The 18,779-nt window shown below is 38.4% G+C and overlaps 1 protein-coding gene across 3 annotated transcripts; it reads right to left on the reverse strand.

Moving 5' to 3' along the window:
* Positions 1–272: 272 nt before the first annotated feature.
* pir (pirin) lies at positions 273–18,779 on the reverse strand. 3 transcript variants are annotated; one of them, XM_036545723.1, is made up of 10 exons: positions 18,755–18,779; positions 17,620–17,729; positions 16,783–16,875; positions 12,017–12,097; positions 10,609–10,815; positions 5,319–5,403; positions 2,826–2,870; positions 2,360–2,442; positions 2,059–2,125; positions 273–605 (listed from the first exon to the last, which is right to left on the reverse strand). In XM_036545723.1, the coding sequence occupies exons 2-10, from the start codon at positions 17,710–17,712 to the stop codon at positions 490–492; spliced, it is 870 nt and encodes a 289-aa protein (XP_036401616.1). In that variant the 5' UTR covers positions 17,713–17,729; positions 18,755–18,779; the 3' UTR covers positions 273–489. The 3 variants fall into 3 exon arrangements, with proteins under 3 accessions (XP_036401616.1, XP_036401617.1, XP_036401618.1); XM_036545724.1 differs by lacking the exon at positions 18,755–18,779 and adding an exon at positions 18,354–18,633; XM_036545725.1 differs by having other exon boundaries at positions 539–605; positions 2,059–2,121.

The raw sequence follows: 18,779 nt of genomic DNA on the forward strand, positions 1-18,779 counted from the left end.
GCCATGTGACACTAAATAAGAGTGTGTATGACAAAAGTTGATCCTCAGAGTTTAACAAGCTGTTTCTAACTGTGACTTTATATGACACTGATATACTAAATCTGTCTTAAAACAACAAATATTTTCACAAGTCATTTTTTATTTCCAGTTAAAATCACCATTGACAGCAGTAAGACCTATTTTTCAGATACTCAGATACAGACAAAACCATGTGATTACAGTTAAAACATTATTTTTCGAGTTTTAAGATTATAAGTGCCTGTGATTAATGTTCAGAGGTAAAGTGGTCAGCATTAATTGCACAAAAAGTCTCACAAAGGTTGCACTGCAAATATCACAAAACACGAGTACTTAAGGCTCATAGAGACTTCATTATAAACACAAAAACCTAATTTAAGATGAGCAGACCCTTTCAATATTACACTGCAACAGAATTTTAAAAATGTCACAATTTATACAAATCTGTTTGAATTGGTGACTCCAGAACATTCAGGTGTGACGGATTTTGGACTGCCACATCTTGGCCCTCTCAAATCCATTGGTCCCAGATTTATAGTCACTGATTGCTTGATTAATTTCCTCTTCAGTGTTCATGACAAAAGGACCTTAAGAAAAGAAGAAAAGGAGGACACTGAAATCTGTGTAGGACACAGTGACCACATAAACCATTATATAAGGAAAAATCTTGTATATTTACCTTTCATGAGTAAAAATCGTCAAAATCTTTTGACACAAGGAACAAATTACTGTTACTTTATAGTTACAACATGTGACAATATGTGAATGCTATGAAATGGCTCTGCCATTTCCATTTCATTATATTATTACCATCTAGATGCTCTTATCCAGAGCAACTTGCAAAGGTTACAATTTTATCCATTTATACAGCTGGATACATACCAGCACAATTGTGGGTTAAGTATTTTGCCTGAGGGTACAACACCAGTGGCCCAGCAACCTGTGAACCAGCAACCTTTTGGCTACAAGGCCTGCTCCTTACCACTACACCACACTGCTCCCTCTTCCAGCCTTCCCTCAATCAGCAGGCAGAACACAGATCCTACCATAACACATCTGAGCAGGAACAGCATTAAAAAAAATCTACAATTTTCTTCCAGTAAGTCTCAGGGCACTGGACCAGCACATGGTGCTGGATAACACTTAATAGAGAGTAGGGGGTCTGGCAAGGATGGAGGTGTATACTGGCCATTCAGACTGTACAGCCACATTCCGGTTAAGAGCTACACAAAATTTGTTTTGCTGGGACATGCTGCAAAGCTAACAAGCTCCAGTGTGTCAGTTGGAAAACTGACGATATTTAAATGAACCTGACCAACACAACAAAAATTTCCTCTGATGTAGACATCACAGTACTCTTTGCAGTGTACACTTCTACTCTAGTATCAAATTACTTTTAATATGAGGGAACCAGTAGAACCACTAATTGACTCTTGTAAGAAAAAGTCAGTTATGTAAGAAAGTAAACAACATATTGTTTAGAACAGTACCTGAATCTTAGGATCAACTTCAAGTAGAGGCAGATCAATATTTTTCAAAAGAATACCTCTGACCAAATTAAGACAAGTGTGCCTTTCAGTCTGCACTCACATAAAGCCTCTTAATATAGACATAACCTAAATCTTATGATTTCACCATCCTGTAAATAATTCACGTGTTTGTTTATGCTTGCTAAAACCCAGCAGCATTTGTATTAAAAATAACAGTACAATGCAAAGTCAGGCAGCGCTCATTAGCTCTCTGTTAAGGGCTACAGAGATCTGTTCATTCCTCTCACCCCAGATTCACAAAGCATTTTACAATCTGAAGCATATGAAACCAAAGACAAACTACTGTCAGAATACTGCTCCCACAGCAACACCACACTGCTCAACGTAGTGCTATGAGGCAGGGATCACAAATTTAGTCCTGATTATTCTTGACTGGACAAATACAGTTTTCCTCCTGTATTCACATCACATGAAAATTGGGCTCAGTGTCATAAGACAGTATTTATATATCATAAAAACTTTGCTCCTTAAAAATAGAGAATGGTCCTACCAGCTTGGAAAACTGGTTCCTTTATTGGTTCTCCAGCAATGAGTACAAAGTGGGATACTTCAGCTGTCTGGGGAAAAAACAAACCGTTTTGGATGTCTGTTATACAATACACTTCAGTTGATTCTCAGTTCATAGTCTTATTAAGTCATGTTATTGTTTAAAGTAAATATTAAACCTTGAGGACTGTCAATAGCTGCATATGAAGAGACAAACACAACTGAAAGAACCTTCTATTTCTATTTAGTCTGTGTCATGAACAAATTTTATTCTTCAGATGAAATATACTAAATTTTGCTTCTACCTTATTTTCAAGTTTCACATGGTCTCCATCTTCAAAAACCACAGTGTGATGTGGTTCTATTTTCTTCTGATCATCATCAGGACCTTCAAAGAAAAAAGAAAGAGAAACAAACAGACATTTTATATTACACTGTGGCAACTCGAGAGTAGGTTTTTCCCCCTCCTTTTGCAAAATGCAGACAGTCATTTCCTATTACCATACCGGGACTCAGTGGCCTCTCAGAGCCGCAATACTTTAATCCTCAAATTGGTCAGCCTCTTTTGTTTTACATGCCATTCTACCATGCCTGACCATGAAACATTTGAGAAACTTTGACTGCTGCATAAGAACTACAGCTCCTCCTTAGTCAGAGAGGCAATAGGGCAAAACACCCCATTTAGAGATCAACAGCTGGGGAGTTTTATTCAAGAGAGAAATGTAATTACAATGAATTTCAGAGCCATTTCGTTATGGGAGATGGACTTACCAGCATGTACAGTTCCTGAGAGGGTGTAGATAATTGTGGTCCATCCTGTATGAAATATAACATAACACTAAACGTAAACTGAAAACATCCTTTAAACAATGCTACACTGTGTCAGAATCAGAATATATCATTTGAGATTAACAAATTAATCCTTCCCAGAGTTGATATAATTTTAAAATGCCATGTCTTCATCTACAGTGAATTGGTTAATCAGTATATGACTTGCCATGTGATATCAAAGCCTGCTATTTAGAGAAACCACAATGATATGGTTTAATCCAGGACCTGACGTTCTACAGTTCCTGACATTTTTTCATTATTACCCAGAACTTCACCACTGCACATAAAGAAAAGATTGAAAACATGGTTGAGGAAAGTTCATAAACTTTACAAGCACCAAAAGCTTTTGGCCTCAGTAGATTTCTTCTCTAAAACGTCTTCTCTTACAACACAGTCAAAATGCTGCCCTAATCCAAAAACCTATGGTTAAAAACATTGAGCCCAATTCAAATATAAATAGTATTTAGCAGTGATGGCCAAAGACACACCTGCACTGAAATTTGCACAGTACTTTATTGTCAGTTGTCCTGATTAGCCTAACAGCTAATCTGCACACAAATGTAGGTAGGTGGCAAATATGGTGGCATATGAAGAACATTCACTTGTCTGCACCCCAAACTGTAAATTGTGTTTACAGTTGCTACCCTTCAATATCTGAGCTCATGTCAATCAATTTCATTTGAACAGGTTATTGTTAGTCAGGTTATTGGTATTTTTTTATTCCACAATTGTCTTTGTCTTTACACCTTGTGAATCAGCACCTGCTTAACTGGCCCCGTCTGCCCAATTAAGGCTTGTTAAATACAGGTGTGGCTGGAGAGAAGAGGGCTGTTTGAGTTGGTTTGTCTGTATCCTCAGGCTCGTTCCTTTTCCTTGTTGATTTTTTAAAATAAACGATTTGTTTTTGCTCCCTCTGCTAATTTTTTTTATTCATTTTTTTGTGGGTAGTGCTGGTCAGCTTCTCCACAGCTAAAAATCTTTAATATTTACCAATCATTACTATCATACATTTGTTTTATATCTGTTTTAGGTCAGAAACTAACATACTTAATGTACTATTGGGTAAATTAAACGGCCAGCTGTGGTATTTATGAGAACAAAATATCGATATATGTAGCAAGCTAAACTGGTTGACTGATGTAGCTGTGTTCACTTTGCTAACACAGAATTCTGCATACTGTATACTGTATGTACATATGTACTACATAGTGTGCTCATCTGCTAGTGCTTCTGGTCGAGTGTTCCACCTTCTATGCTTCCAAAACTCTGCAACACATCTGTGGAAATGGCTTCATTTTCATTGCTGTTGAAATTAATGTGATGGAAAAATACTTTTAATGTGGATTTAACCTTAAATCTCGGTTTAATTATTGAAATGTTACTATAAACAGTTTGATGGCACACCCATAACCAATTAGGCTTCCTTACAACAAAGGAAATCAAATGGTCTGGATGAAGAAGTCTTTCACATGTTGGACTGATATCATATAAATAGATTTTGACATTTTTATAAATAAAAATTGAAGGCGCATGCCTACCTTCTAGCTAAAATGGAAAAACAAAACAAATTTAAAGCTTTTAAAATAGATTAAGCATAAGGATACCCTAGCCACTTGGGGCAAGTATTAAATAAAGTTTCTATCTGTGATGCAACAGTGCTTTATCACAGTGCTTTCTATTTTTGAAAAATGCTTACTCAAGGCATGTCATATTGATATGAATCAAAATCTCCAAAAGCAGGAAGTATGAAAATTATACTAGTCTGCACAGGGAAATGCATGATCTGTTCTGCCTTTTAAGTCATTTAGGAAGCAGCATGAAGTTTTCAATATTGATACATTTATTCAAACAGTGCCAGTGTTCTGTCTGACTGTGGGGAATTTTGATTTCATTTCAAGCTCAAGACCATTCTGGTCTAAAGCATGCCTACTACGCTCTCTGTTTGGGCACTCCCATTAATAGTGCAGGAATTGCCTCAAATGAATATTTCATTTTGTCAAAACAGAAATAAAAATAACACTACTGATTCATGTCCTTTTTGATATTTATTAAAATGACTTTGCCTACAAACAAAGCTTCTTATTTTTAAGTTTTAAATGATACACAATTGCTGTCTATGTAAATACGTTCTGATACAAAAGAAGCCAAGACTTCATATATAAACACTCTGTATTCATTCATCTCTAGAACAATACCTTGATATCTTCACTATTTTTTTCTGGATAATTAGGAGCAGATTATTTACATTTTCCTTCTTGCATACGATCCTTAATTTCTTACAGGGATCACATGCTATGGACCCTTCCAGCTAAATTTGATAATATAAAGAATAAACCACCAAATAACCATACAGGAATTATCCAATATTATAAGAAAAAAATATAACAAAAATGTTGCTCATATTTTTGAGCTATAATAATAGATTATAATTACCTAAAGGAACCAGTTGAATATGCTTTGCTCCATGTTCCAGCTTAAAGTCAAGGTAGATTGTTGGAGTTCTTGTGTATACTTTTGACTAGAAGAGAAGAGAAAAACAATGCATGCTCAGCTCAAGGTACGCTGTGTATCCAATTTAATACGCTTAGAGTGATTTACCACATGTATTTTACCTATAACTCATATTATACAGCTTGATTTGCACTTTAAAAAGTGCCCGCATGGTCTCACCCAGAACTGAAATAAACAGCCAGCTCTCTCCAGCAGCAGCCATACCATTATTCTACAATGTTTCTGTACTTTATATATATAAAAAATTCAGTTATCACACTTTAAAGGAAAATACATAATTGTAACCCCATAGATCCACGCAGTGGCTAAATGGCATCTCACATGTATGTATGCTTTCCAATTAAGTGAAAGACACAGTACAGACCCTTACACACAATAGGCAGTAGGGCAGCTATGGGTTATATGAACTAACTGTATGAATGCATCCCTACTTTCCACAAAGAGAAAGCACATCCTACAAGTCCTGCAATGATTCAGCCACATCTCTCAATTAGCGAAAGCCCTGGAGAGGTGAGGAACAGGTTGTCCGAATGCCACTCCTGCTCACAATTTCTCTAGGGGGAAAAACCTGTTTCAGACAAGCCCCCTGTTTTTTGGGGGGAGCTCATGCAACCTTGACAGACTGTGCTGGGCACACCCTCCCACCTTCGCTGTACATTACCATAATGCTATGGTGCTACAGCGCTGGGGCGTGCCTTTCGGCCAGACTGCCTGGCTGCCTCAGCCTCCCTGAGCACGCAGGGAACTGAACTACATTAAATGCTCTGAGCTGAAGCCCTCAAGTAACCCCGTCAGGAAGTCACATTTGCATCCCAAACATTCAGAAACGTTTCCACAGAAATCTGCTCCCAATTTCCCACTCTTGCCCAACATAAGAAAAATCAGGGTGACTCCTGTTTATTGTAATTGTTGTGGTAGACTCAAATGTCAGTGTGCGGATCAGACTGTGTACTTAACTGGCGAAGGAGTCGCAAAGGCTGGTCTGGGTTTGTCAGGGACACTGGTGTCAGCCAGACAGACATTGCTTACCTTGACATCATGAATAACCACATCAAAATGATGTGGAAAAAAAACATGCCAGTGAAACTATTACAATAATTACAGCAGAACTATTGTTTGCACGCCTACCACATTTTTTCAGTATATTTGGGATATTACTGATGTTTTTCAATCAAGTTATTCTAACTTCTGTTAACCTATTCAAGCTGATCAGAGACAGCAGTTTTTTCTGGAATTTTTAGCAACACACAGACATATTATCAAAGAGCTAATTTTACTGTTGGAAAAATCAGCCTGATGATAATGAACAATGTATTAAGATAGCTATGGCAAGCAGGCAAACCAGTGCAAACCAGCAGGTATTCTAAAGAAATACTTGTTACAGCAAGAAGATCCAAACATAAACTGTGCCTTTTTGCATTACAAAACAAAGTAATGAGCAATGTCTCAGTCAACAGTCAATGTGCAAAACACAAAACCTTTACATTAAGACACTGGAGAAAGGACATTCCTATACTAATTTATAGTAAGAAGCCTACAAGGCAATTCAATATGACATGCATAACAAAAACTATATAAAGAAGACAAACAACATAAGAAAAGACCACAGAGGTGTCCAAAGGAAAATTATATAACTGGTTTCGCCCAAGGGTATATAATGTTGTCATTCTACTATCACAGATTTGGTCAGCACAAACATGTCATCTGTCTTCCAAGGCAGGTTACATTTTCACAGCATACATTATTCAAATAATTAGGACACCGCTGGCTGCGTCTTCCAAACGCAAAAGGGAGCGATTTTGTACACAGGTTACATAACAGGAGCTGTAAAATATAAAATGACTGTAGCAAAGTGGCTGAGCGCCATCACTCTCCCTGCTGTGCTGGGGACGAGACAACAGTTTATGGAACAATATTTTACTGCTTTTACGCAATTCACAGATTAACTTAGTTGACTCTTATCCTATGCTTGGCATTGACTAATACGGTAAGAAAGAGTGCAGTTCATTTGGGAAGATGATGGCTAATATTCATAGATTATTACAGGCTCATTATTTTAAAAAGCTGAACTTTTTCCATGTGTTTTTATGTAAATAATGATAAAAATATCAATATGCAGGTGACCATCTCAAGAACAGTCACCTTGTCCAGTCACGCAGAAAGGTCATTACACAGAATGGTAAAATCTTGGCACATGCACAACAATGTCAGCATCTCAAGTAAGTGGGTCCTCTGTGTGCAAACTGGCATTGGAAATCATTTGAAATACCTTACTGCATGCCATTTATTAATAAAGAAACAGAGCAATACAAACACAGATATACAGACTTATGTATATATGTCTGCGTATGTATAATTCCAGATTATCAAGGAAGATTATCAAGGAAGATTTACTTAGGTTAATTACTGAGTTCACAAATCTACAGTTAACCTTTTCTGAGGTCATAAAATTTCCATGCACTTTTTAGGCCTACGCTTAACAGAAGCATTAGTAGGGTCATTGGAGTGAAATGAATGGCTCTTATGTAAAAATCCCCCTGCTTTTAGCATAATCATTACAAAAACACTTATGCAAGTATCGTCTCCAAAACAGTCTGTTATTGTGACTTAATGGCACACATTTCAAACTCCATGCCCCCCCCCCCCCCCCAAGTTCTTAATATCATTTTTTGTAATACTCACATGCAACCTTTACTGATTCTGACACTCAGCTTCAATCAAAAACCTGACAGCCTGTCTCAGCACTACCTCCACTTTTACTCCAAGTGGGGTGTGGACTTCATGTCAAAATAATGGCATTGAACAAACACGAGAAAAGTGAAACAACGAAATGTGTACCAGCCACATGAGTACACATCTGTGGGAGGGTGAGACTCACTTGATGAAAATCAGATGCAGCATTTATGACTGAAATGACAATCAAACAATCATCTTCCAAAAAACATCATAAGAGTAGTTTTTGCAAAGTTCTCCCATTCAGAAACTATATATTTTAATAGGATAGCTAAATTGCAAGGATTTAACTGAGATATTCACCATATTACATTTGTTTTGCCTTTCCATGGACCACCACAATTTTTTCAATGAAAACTATGAACAATGACAACAATTAAAAGTCAGACCCATTTTTTTACTTTACTACCGTTTTACTAAATGTGTTTGTTTGTCATAATACCAGTGCCCTTTTGAAAAATGAATGCCAAGACAAACTGATAGAAATTTGTCATATTTCATGAAAATAACACTTAATGTAATATTTGCTAACACTTAACAACCTCCAATGTCCCCACTGACTGCCACTGAAAATGATCCCTTGTCCTCTCCTACTGACCTACAGGTCTGTGTCATGCTCAAGAATTCAATTATATACTCCTCTGCTGAGCTGAGTTACTACCCACTCTCCCTTTCACTTCAAATCCCTTAAAACCTGCTGTTTATAATCAACTGTACCCTCTTGTCTTTAAGCAAAATCTGCATGAACCCAGCCAGTCTGTGTGTGTCCCTGGCCAGTCTGGGTTCAAGTCCCATCCTGAAAGCTGTTGCTCGGCTGGTTCACAACCTCCAAAAGTACCTCAGCATGTCCAACTGTCCCTGCCCTATGGGGCTGAACTTCCAGTCATGTCCTCTGCTTGTTCTGGCCACAATCTGGCAGAATGAGCTACCCATAATTGTCAGGACGGTGCAGTTGCTGGCTTCTCTGTCTAGTCACAGCATGTAATTCTGCCTATTTCTGTGTAATACTTGAAGGTATTATTATTGACCTTAGTAGCTGAAAGTCTGATTATTGTTGCACTTAGTCTGTTCGGAACCACTTATTCTAGCACTGTATGATATGTTGACACATGCTCAGAGGCGGCTTTACATTTTGTTGGTCATGTTGTCCTGTTATAAGTGCTTAGGTACCTTTGCTTTACAGATTATTCTGGATAGGAGGACTACATTTCTAAATATAAATGGCATGTGAGTGACACTTAATGGTGTTTACACAAATTAGAAGTATATGCCTGCCTCTGCCTAATCTATCTCCTGTACAATGGCACTCAGAAACACAGTGAAAGCTAAAAATTATTGAAGTGAAGTAACTGTGACTGTGAAGTAAGAAAAAAGACCCCACTTGAGTATTAATGACCTACTTTAGTCCTTAGAAAAGTAATCAGGATTGTTGTGTTTGAATGATGGAAAACATCTTAGCTGTGGAAAACAGAACCATGGCTTTCTTCCATGCAAAGGCTTTTTATTTGAGACTGCTATCAATTATGTCCAGTAAACTCCTCCACATGGAGTTCAGTTTGAAATCATCAGTGGCTCTTATAAAAGCCAGTAAAAGGGGGGAAAGAAGGGGATGTTGTGGTATGAACAGAAGCATGCTGTCAGCAGAACACTAGCTCCTGCTGAAAGTCACTTATCTGTCCAGCTGTGGCTTCCAATGCTCATATGACGAGTACGCACTGCGTTAAATGACTTTCATTTCACACGTTAACTTTAGAGTAGTGTAAGAAGAGTAACCTGAGAGTTGCTACACACTTCACATAGTAAAGGTTGTTGCCCCTATGATTCTTACATTTCCTCTTGAAAAGAAAGCCACAGGTCACATCATTGCTTTGTGGTGCACTGTGACAGAGAAGGACAATGCAGAGAAGTTGACAGTGGAGAACAAAACCACAAGGCACCACACAAAGGTAGACCTTTCACTCCATAATACAAAACAAAGCCCCCTTTGTTATGGGGCACAAGCAGGTGCGTCTCAAGAGTGCTCCATCTCATAGCAGTGAAGGGCAAATACCTCTCAGAACATTCACCAGAGGAAAGAAAACCTTGAACATACAGCACTGAGTAATCATACCCAGTCCTTATTAAAATAAACAGCAAGCTTTTTAGCTTTTAAATACAAAAACACCAAAATGCGAAGTGCACATAAATTCAGCATACAGGCTTTTCCACTATACAGGATAGCAGAAAAAATCCATTGCTCATGACACATTTAACTCAATGCTGCCTCAAATCACCATGTTCTGTGTTCTCCGACTTCCCTGTGTTATCTGTCTTCCCTGATCTTCCTAAGTACTATATAAATAATCATTGGTCACAATTAAAGCCAATAAAGGTCCAGTATTTGCAGCCTAGGGATTACTCCTGCATGTTTTCTATATATTTTCCCAGTGTTCCCTCATGTGAAAGACGGACTCGCTCTGACAACCCACGCGCTCCTCACCTTCATTCCCAGTGCTTCTCCGGAGATAACAGCCACGGTGACCCCTTCGCAGCTGGGTTTGGGGACCTCACTGCTCTTCAGTTCTTGGTACTGTGGCTCCACCATCTTCTCTGTCCTCCTCAGGTTGACCCACAGCTGGATGCCATGTACAGGCTCCTCAGACATGGGCATCTCCGCGTGGACCACCCCCCGGCCTGCCGTCATCCACTGAGTGAGGGGACCCCGACATGAGCCACACAACCACAGCACAGTATACTGTGCATCTGCACCACATAGGGTTTACAGACGCACAGTGACCCATCTGCTCACAACAAATAATTTGACTTAACGTCATCTAAAGTACACTTACGCCTGTCCTCCTGTTGGTTTTCCATCATCTCAACTGAGCTTGAACGTTCAAATGCAAAGCTTTCGGTAGAAAATCATTAAGTATTTGTACCTGAAACCCAGATGAAAGTGTTTCATTGGACATGCCAGACACACTGCATTGTCCGATCCACGCTTGGTACAACCAAACAAACAAAAATTACCCTGGGTTTTCTTTCTCACAGAGCAACCCTATGAGCCTTTTAAATGAATGGAAAAAAAATCTACTAAAACTCAATTAACTAAACATTTTTACAAGGCAATTACCCACTACAGCTTTTAACACAACTGTAGTTTTACAGCCAAACTGCAGGCTCTTGAGACTATGGGCTATTTCTCTTTCCTACTCATGTGTGTGGAAATTTCCATCCTTATTCCATGGGGTTAAAGGGGTTCAGAGGAAGATGCTGCAGGTGCAGCAGTTGCATGCGACACAAAGGCTTAGTCAGCAAAGCTGTGTATTCCCATTCCACTGTGCTGTTAAACACAGAGGAGCTTTCTAATGTGCACCTCAGAAGAGAGAGAGAGCTCAGTAGCCCCTGAATGGCTGAAGCCTCCAGTCAATTAAGTCTCATAAAAAATGCTCCCTAACTGACGTTTGGGACAAAGGACAAGGAAAAAAATCATTTATTACCCTCAAAGCACAGGAAATCACTTTCAGACATGACAGTGGCACGCGTGTGTGTGTGTGTGTGTGTGTGTGTGTGTGTGTGTGTGTGTGTGTGTGTGAGCGTGTGTGTGTGTGTGTGTGTGAGCGTGTGCGTGCATCTGTCTGAATGTAGGGGGGACGAAGCTGTGCATTCAGGCTTCAGGGAAAAATAAATCTCAAAATATCATGTTATCCTGGGTTACATAACCTCATGTAACTCAGTTGTTTTACAACAGTTCACATCCTAAATGGAATTATGTCAAGAAAGTGATTCAAAGGATTCTACTGAACAGTTTGATTCAGTTTGTTTCAGTTATTCTGTACTAGTATTGTTATTCCTGATACTAATCTAAACATTTAAGGAAGCTGGCACAGGTGTTACAAAGGCGTTACCTGCAAATCCCCTGGTTTCAGTGTTCCACTATGGCCGCAGAAGTCTTCATGAGCCAAACGCCCTTGTAGAAGGTAGGTCACCTGCATTACAATAAACACAAACAGGGCAGTATCAGACAGGTTCACATGAAATGATTCATTACAGTCCTACACACAGAAATGTCTGGTAGTGACCTAAAGTATGAATTCTGACTTGAATTCTCTACTTACATTCTCTCAAAAATAACATTCTTGGAGTGAAATACAGAGTGAGATCAGACAGACAAAATGTATCATACTCATAAGAAGTTGCTGGCATTCTGGAAGATGTCCATCTCTGGAGAATAATGGTTAAAAACTTCATGCCCAATATATGGGAAAGGCATATCTGGTGATATCATTGGGTAGAGTGCAAAATTTTTGCAAGCTCCTTCAGACCTGTGTGGTACACAATGAGAGAGTGATCCTGAACGTGAAAAAGAAACCAGCAAGGCAGTCTGAGACTGTCCTTGTTTTTCAAGGTTAAAGACACAGCGCACTACAACAGAGCTTTTGAGCTTATCAAACAGAGGTGCCAGGCCTCTTGGGCCAGTTTTCTTATGGGTCTTAATTTAAAAATTAAGATCTATTAAGACTACGGTAAGATTCACTAAAAATTTTAGTTGAGTCCTTACTGATTCAATACCTCTCTTCCAGGCCTCTACATCCTGACTGGCACCATTCATTCTAGTTATGGATAGTTCCATGGATAAAATATCTACTAGTAACTGCATCCATTGGAGTACTGGGAGAGATGGATGAGACTGCCATCTGGGGGCTAACATCATTTTGGTGGCAATACTACCCACCAGCCAAATGTGTTTCTGGTTCATGTTAACATTAGCATTAGTACTGGGTGTGGGGAACAGATTAAATCTGTATTCATTACCTTTGAGAGAAGCTTAGTGACTTGGCCCCAGACTGCTTTAACTGCATGTCATTCCCACATCATATGCAAAAATCTACTTGCATGGTTTGAGTGACGTACTGTACAATTTGCATCTGACACTAAACATCTTCACCAAACATCTTTTCTTTGGAGCTAGATAAAGTGTGCCAAGTTTTTGTGAACGAACTTAAAATGAATCATCTGATGATTCAAATTGAATGATGACCTGGTGATATTCTTCCATACTCCATACTCACTCTCCCAGTTAATGGGTAGGTTGGAGTAAAAAAATCTCTGTTCCATAGCTTTACAGTTGCTAAGGGAGACAACAAACACCCTCATAATATTTTGTAAGTGATTCAAACAAATCGTTTTGAGAGTCCAAACAGTTCTTTAGTTAAATCCATCAATGGGTGAAGACAAAGTTGTACATGCCAAGGGACCCCATAGGTCAGCACAGCTGACCGAAGTCTTAAGAATAGAAAAAAGAATCACAGGATGCACAGTTCTCACATTACATTACATTACATTTTACTGTCAATTAGCAGACACTCTGTAGCAGAGAGACTTACACAGTGCCTCTAAGTGGCAAACTCAGTTCCTGGAAGCTTCTCAAACCATTACTATCCATGATATTGCCTACAGTACGTATTCCAGTGTATCACCATTGAGGTAAAATAAAAGGGATGTCTTCCTAATTGCACAGATGAAATATGAAAGATTGGGGTTTGTTTTTTCAATTATATAGCACCTCGGTTTTGCACCAGGTAAACACTGTATGTGCCACTATTGAGCCCAAATCAAAATCTACATTATTTTAACTGTGTAAACACAACCTCTTCCTAGAGTTGGGGCCACCACATTTCTCTCTATGATTACCTAAGGACATGGAGTTTCATTGCTAAAACTGTTCAGTAGAAGGCAAAAGGTTATTGCCTTAAAATAGAGTTAAACATTAGGCACTGACAGATCTCCTAATTAATTCTTTCTTTAGAGATGAACTAACTTAATTTTGGGTCACGTCCACATCCAAATGCTGTGTATGTTATCCCAATACCCATGAGGGGGAGAGAGAGGCAGCATGGACCTACAAAAAGTATTCTAGGCAGGACATTAATTTTCATAATTTTCAAGATTCTGCTTGATAATACAATAGACAAATTGCACCATCTGTTAATACAAGATTGTACTGATTTGAGAGTTCTGTGGTAATTCTTGGAAATAGTTTTCTCTAAGGAGGAGAATATTTCTATTACCAGATATTTCAAGTCTGAAACAGCTAGAATACCAAAATCGGCACACTCACTCTGAAATGGTGGACAAAGGAGTGGCAAGGATGATTTTGTCCAATTTATTTAATCATTGAAAATAGAGCTAAAATTTTCAAATGTATTCATCAAGTTCAGAAGAGATTTGCATGTACTGATGTACATTGTCAAGAAATAATTAAATATCATCAGCATATAATGACATATAGTATTTAGTAGAATTTACCATTATCAATTTAATATTTTTGGATATCTACCAGAGACAACATTTCCATGGAAAGAATGAACAACATAGGTGAGAGCAGATCTTCTTGCCAACTACTTCTAGTGATTCTAAATAGGGCAGAACAAATATTGTCAGTGATTAGGCCCATATGCTTTAATACGATCCAGAGAAATACTGTAGCCATTTTAGGCATGTTCAGGACTATTTATGTACATCTGGACCTAATAATATTGTCATCGACAGGACAATGATACTCCCTGTGCAATACACCCAACAACATTTTACAATTGACTATATTTGATATCTTAATTGATGCCAGGGATGTGAGATGCATTACTGTGTTTATGCTGAAAAAAAACACTTACCACAATTGGTTTCAGTGTTCAATGTACTCTTAGTATCAATACTGTTCCCTTTAGAGTACCCCAATCTCTTTTTTTGCCATGTAGGCACAAATGAACTTATTAATTATAATCTAACCAATCCCACCATGCTTAGCTATATAAACCTTGTAAAAAGGCAGTAAAAGTAGGTGAGGGGACGGAACTCCAGGGATTTCATATACTATTCTAATGCTGGATTGCTGAACACCCTCCTCATGACTGTGCTCAAAATACTCTAAGCAGTCAAAAAATGCAGCTTTTTAGTATACAGTCAAACTTAAACTGGCATTTACTTTTGATTCTGGGGTTTGTAAAGACATCACAAATAGGACCAGCTGTCTAAACAAGCACCTGCTGGTGATATGCCTTCATGTTAACATTACTAACTGCTTCTCTGGGTATGGTTCTATAAGACAAACTATGAGAGTTGCGGAAAACAGCACAAAAAGCTAAATCCAAACAGGTATGCAGTAGTTCATGTGTAACTCTGTGATACAACTTCCTAAATTACAGTATACTCCCCGAAAGAAGTTAAAAAGTGTTGAATGTGTATTTCCATACCTAACCAATTGTTATAGTTGTCTTTAAAACATTTGAATGTTTTAACCACACACACAAAAGAAATGTATTTGGCTGTTGACTTAGATCCTTCTGCCCTCTTTTTTTAACCGCATAGCCTGAATAGTACTTCTATGATGTTGGCCTGTTTCACATTATTATTATACAAAAATTATACATAATAAAGTATATACTGTGTGGTTTTTTTATTCTCTTACTTGCTTAATTGAGAAATATAATCATATACTTTTGATAATTTTAAGAAATACTGTAGTTCACCTGACATGTTAATAAAGTACTATGTTGAACAGAAATGATCTCATGCTAATATTTGCTAGCAACATTATGGTAAAGCATGCAAAGTGATTATTGAAAATACTGAACTTAAGACAAAATTGGCATACAATGCTAAGTACTGTCACATAAGGGACATTAAGCAAGTAACACTGCACTTACTCAAAGCTCTGAATAAAAGAGACAGATATCTAAATAAACAGTAAACAGTCTAAACTCATGCTGATACTGTTTCTTGTGGGGAGACGCAGTGACGCACTGTGACAGTGAATGCAAAACGTAAAACTAACAAGGTTCAAATCTGTAAAATATTCTATACAGTAGATGTGTACAAAACTGAGGGAAACCTGCTGTTGGAGAGAATCATATATTTGCATTTGCAGGCACTCATTTAAAACAGTGATTTCAAAGACTGAGTAACAGGGTGCACTTACCTGCAGGGCACAACTGGCATGTCCTGAGTCAGTTACTGAAAACATTATGACATATGACCTGTTTTTGAATTAATAGCAGAATATCATCCAATCTGACACTTGTCCACAGAAGGCCTGGTTTGGAATGCTTTATGGTAGTCAGGTTGTGAAAAATGCTTGCATTTTGCTCAGATATGCACCTGTGCTACTCATGATAAAGAGTTGAACCATGCCAGGGTGCATAAGGCTGTGTGAGAGTAGCCCTGCATTCCCCCACAGAGGTGGGCGAGGATGGAGAGAGCCAGGGGTCAGAGGTCAACAGCTGTCTCCCTGTGGCTTCCTGAGCTCCTGCTGAGGGAGGCCTGTGATCTCAGAATGGTGTGACTGCAAGCAAACATGCCGTGACATGCAATCGGGCGGACTTTCACCATTTAGTTACAATACCGCTCCACACTCAACAGTGACTGAAGATGAATCCTTCCATTTAATTCATAACATATGCATGACTATACTGTATCAATAGTGAAGCAAAAACATTTCCAAGCGTGAAGAAAATGCTTAAAAGTCGAATGTTCCTCGCTGATTAATTGCAATTATCACGTAAGTGGAATGCGTTTTTTCTTAAAATTCAGAGCATACATTTGCACTGCTGAGTTAAATATCTGTATAATGTGGTTTACAATTTCTTATGCACAAGGTTACATATATAATACTTACTGTCTCAAACCCTCTGTGTGGATGGTCAGGAAAACCTGCAGGCTTGCTGACTTTAAATTCATCTAACATCAAAAAGGGGTCCAAATTCCTCAACTGTAGACAAAGAGTGGCATGTCTGATTCAGTCATTCAAAGTCACTTGCATTAATCAGCATCATCTTACACAAAAAACACATATCGTTCTTGAAAATCAGACTGGTACGTGGGAGATCTGTTTGTGAAAAAGCAAAGTGGAAAGCTCAGTCTGAAGCATTTATTTTGAATCTGTCAACCCATATGCTCAACAGCTGAATCCAATGAAAAGCCATACAGCCAAGATGTAAGTTGGCCATCTGTGGGTAAGCTCTAGTGATGTGCAGTTAGCAAACAAACTAATCTTTTAGAATGAAGCTTTTTAGAAAAAAAAAAAAAAAAAAAAACAATTGTTTTAACTAATCTTTTCACTGTGTTGTATGTACTGCTTTACTATTCAAAAGTCATGAAAACTCCCCAATATGCTTTGAGCAACAATTATATCAGCCTATAGAAATCTACTAAACCAAAATGGCCATGAGTGGAAGAAAAAGTTCCATTGGGACAGACTGCTATCCAGGCAGTGTATCACAACTAGTAGAGTCACTGAACATAAACGCTCCAAGCACTCAGGAAATGAGTCAACAGTACACCGATTCGTTCAGTGCCTACAATTCTTTCGTTCACCCAGTTCTTTCAGGTCGTGACTACGTGGGTCTGCAGTTCAACGACCCATTACTGATTCGTTCAGTTCGTTCAGTGCATCGGTTGAGTAAAAAGGGTGAAAATGTCCATCACTGCTGCGCTTTGGGACAGCACCACCCACCTCCTTACGGCCGATGCTCCTGCGAACTCGGGCTCCCACGCCCTCTGGCTGCTCCACACTGAGAACCACATTCGCCACTCTTCTTATTTGCATATCGTCAGAAGGTTTTACTATTTCTGCAAATTTTAAAAGCAAAGCAGAAGAATATTTGATTTGGATATGACTCATTACTCTTCAGTTTAGCAGAGTTCTGTACCATAATTAAGCTCGCAATTCAATCCATCATGTAGGCTAACGCTTGATTATTTGTGTTGTTTATCATATAGGCCTACTTAGTACTTATTAAATGCTGATAACTGACTGAATAGATGAGACGGATGAGAATCAGTACTTTCTGTATAGACTGGATTTAGGGCAAACAGTGCTCAGTTATAAACTGAAGGCAATTAAAATAATTTTCCATTCCAAATAAAACATAAAATAATCATGAATAAGCGATCTACGTTTATAATATCACCTTTCATCAATTTCCACACCCTATGTATTCATAATACAATCACAGTGAACTAGCCAGGTGCAGTTGTAGACTCAGGAAAACCAGGAACTGTTTCAACTAGCCTAAATGTTGCTAACGAGAGGAAACGCTTTTATCAGCACGCACTTTTCAAACAGGCAGCACATACGGAACGCTTATCAAACTAAATTATCGAATAGCCTATTGATGTGATTAAGTTCCTAAACTGATGTATGCTCAGTATTTTAAGGAATTCTGACAACCACTATCACCTTCTTACCTAGGCGCCTCCCTGGTGTCAGGCGTAATTTGACAGGTTTACTCCAAGCTAGCTAGCAAGTAAGCGGGCTAAAGTTACCTGCGACAGTTAAACGGGGAATACACTACATATAAAACAGAGATCACATCTAAATATTTAATATAACTGCCAAACACGTAGCGATGAAGTTAGTCTACCTAACATTAGAAACACCTGTCCCAGCAATACTATTATGACATACAATACAATCCGACTAAGACAGCAAGCAAGTTAGCTAGCAACCCAATAAGCTAAGTGCGACTACTTTACAGAGAAGTTGCACTAAAGGATTTGCTTAAAAATCGCAATGTGCGGTTAAGTTAACGTTAATGTTTAGTAAGCGCAGAGTAACGCACCAAAGCAGGTTGACAATACCCACTTACAAATTTACACCGTGATCGTGTCTTG

The sequence above is a fragment of the Megalops cyprinoides genome, chromosome 14, assembly GCF_013368585.1.
Source record: "Megalops cyprinoides isolate fMegCyp1 chromosome 14, fMegCyp1.pri, whole genome shotgun sequence".
NCBI lineage: Eukaryota > Metazoa > Chordata > Actinopteri > Elopiformes > Megalopidae > Megalops > Megalops cyprinoides.

Bases quoted from the DNA above. Each gene is read 5' to 3' on its own strand.
- pir (XM_036545723.1), bottom strand. From the start codon at position 17,712: ATGCAAATAAGAAGAGTGGCGAATGTGGTTCTCAGTGTGGAGCAGCCA. The intron at 5,404-10,608 runs GTGAGGAGCGCG...CTTCTCTTCTAG, and splicing joins GAGAAGCACTGGGAATGAAG to TCAAAAGTATACACAAGAAC. The intron at 2,126-2,359 runs GTAGAAGCAAAA...TTTTTTCCCCAG, and splicing joins ATGTGAAACTTGAAAATAAG to ACAGCTGAAGTATCCCACTT.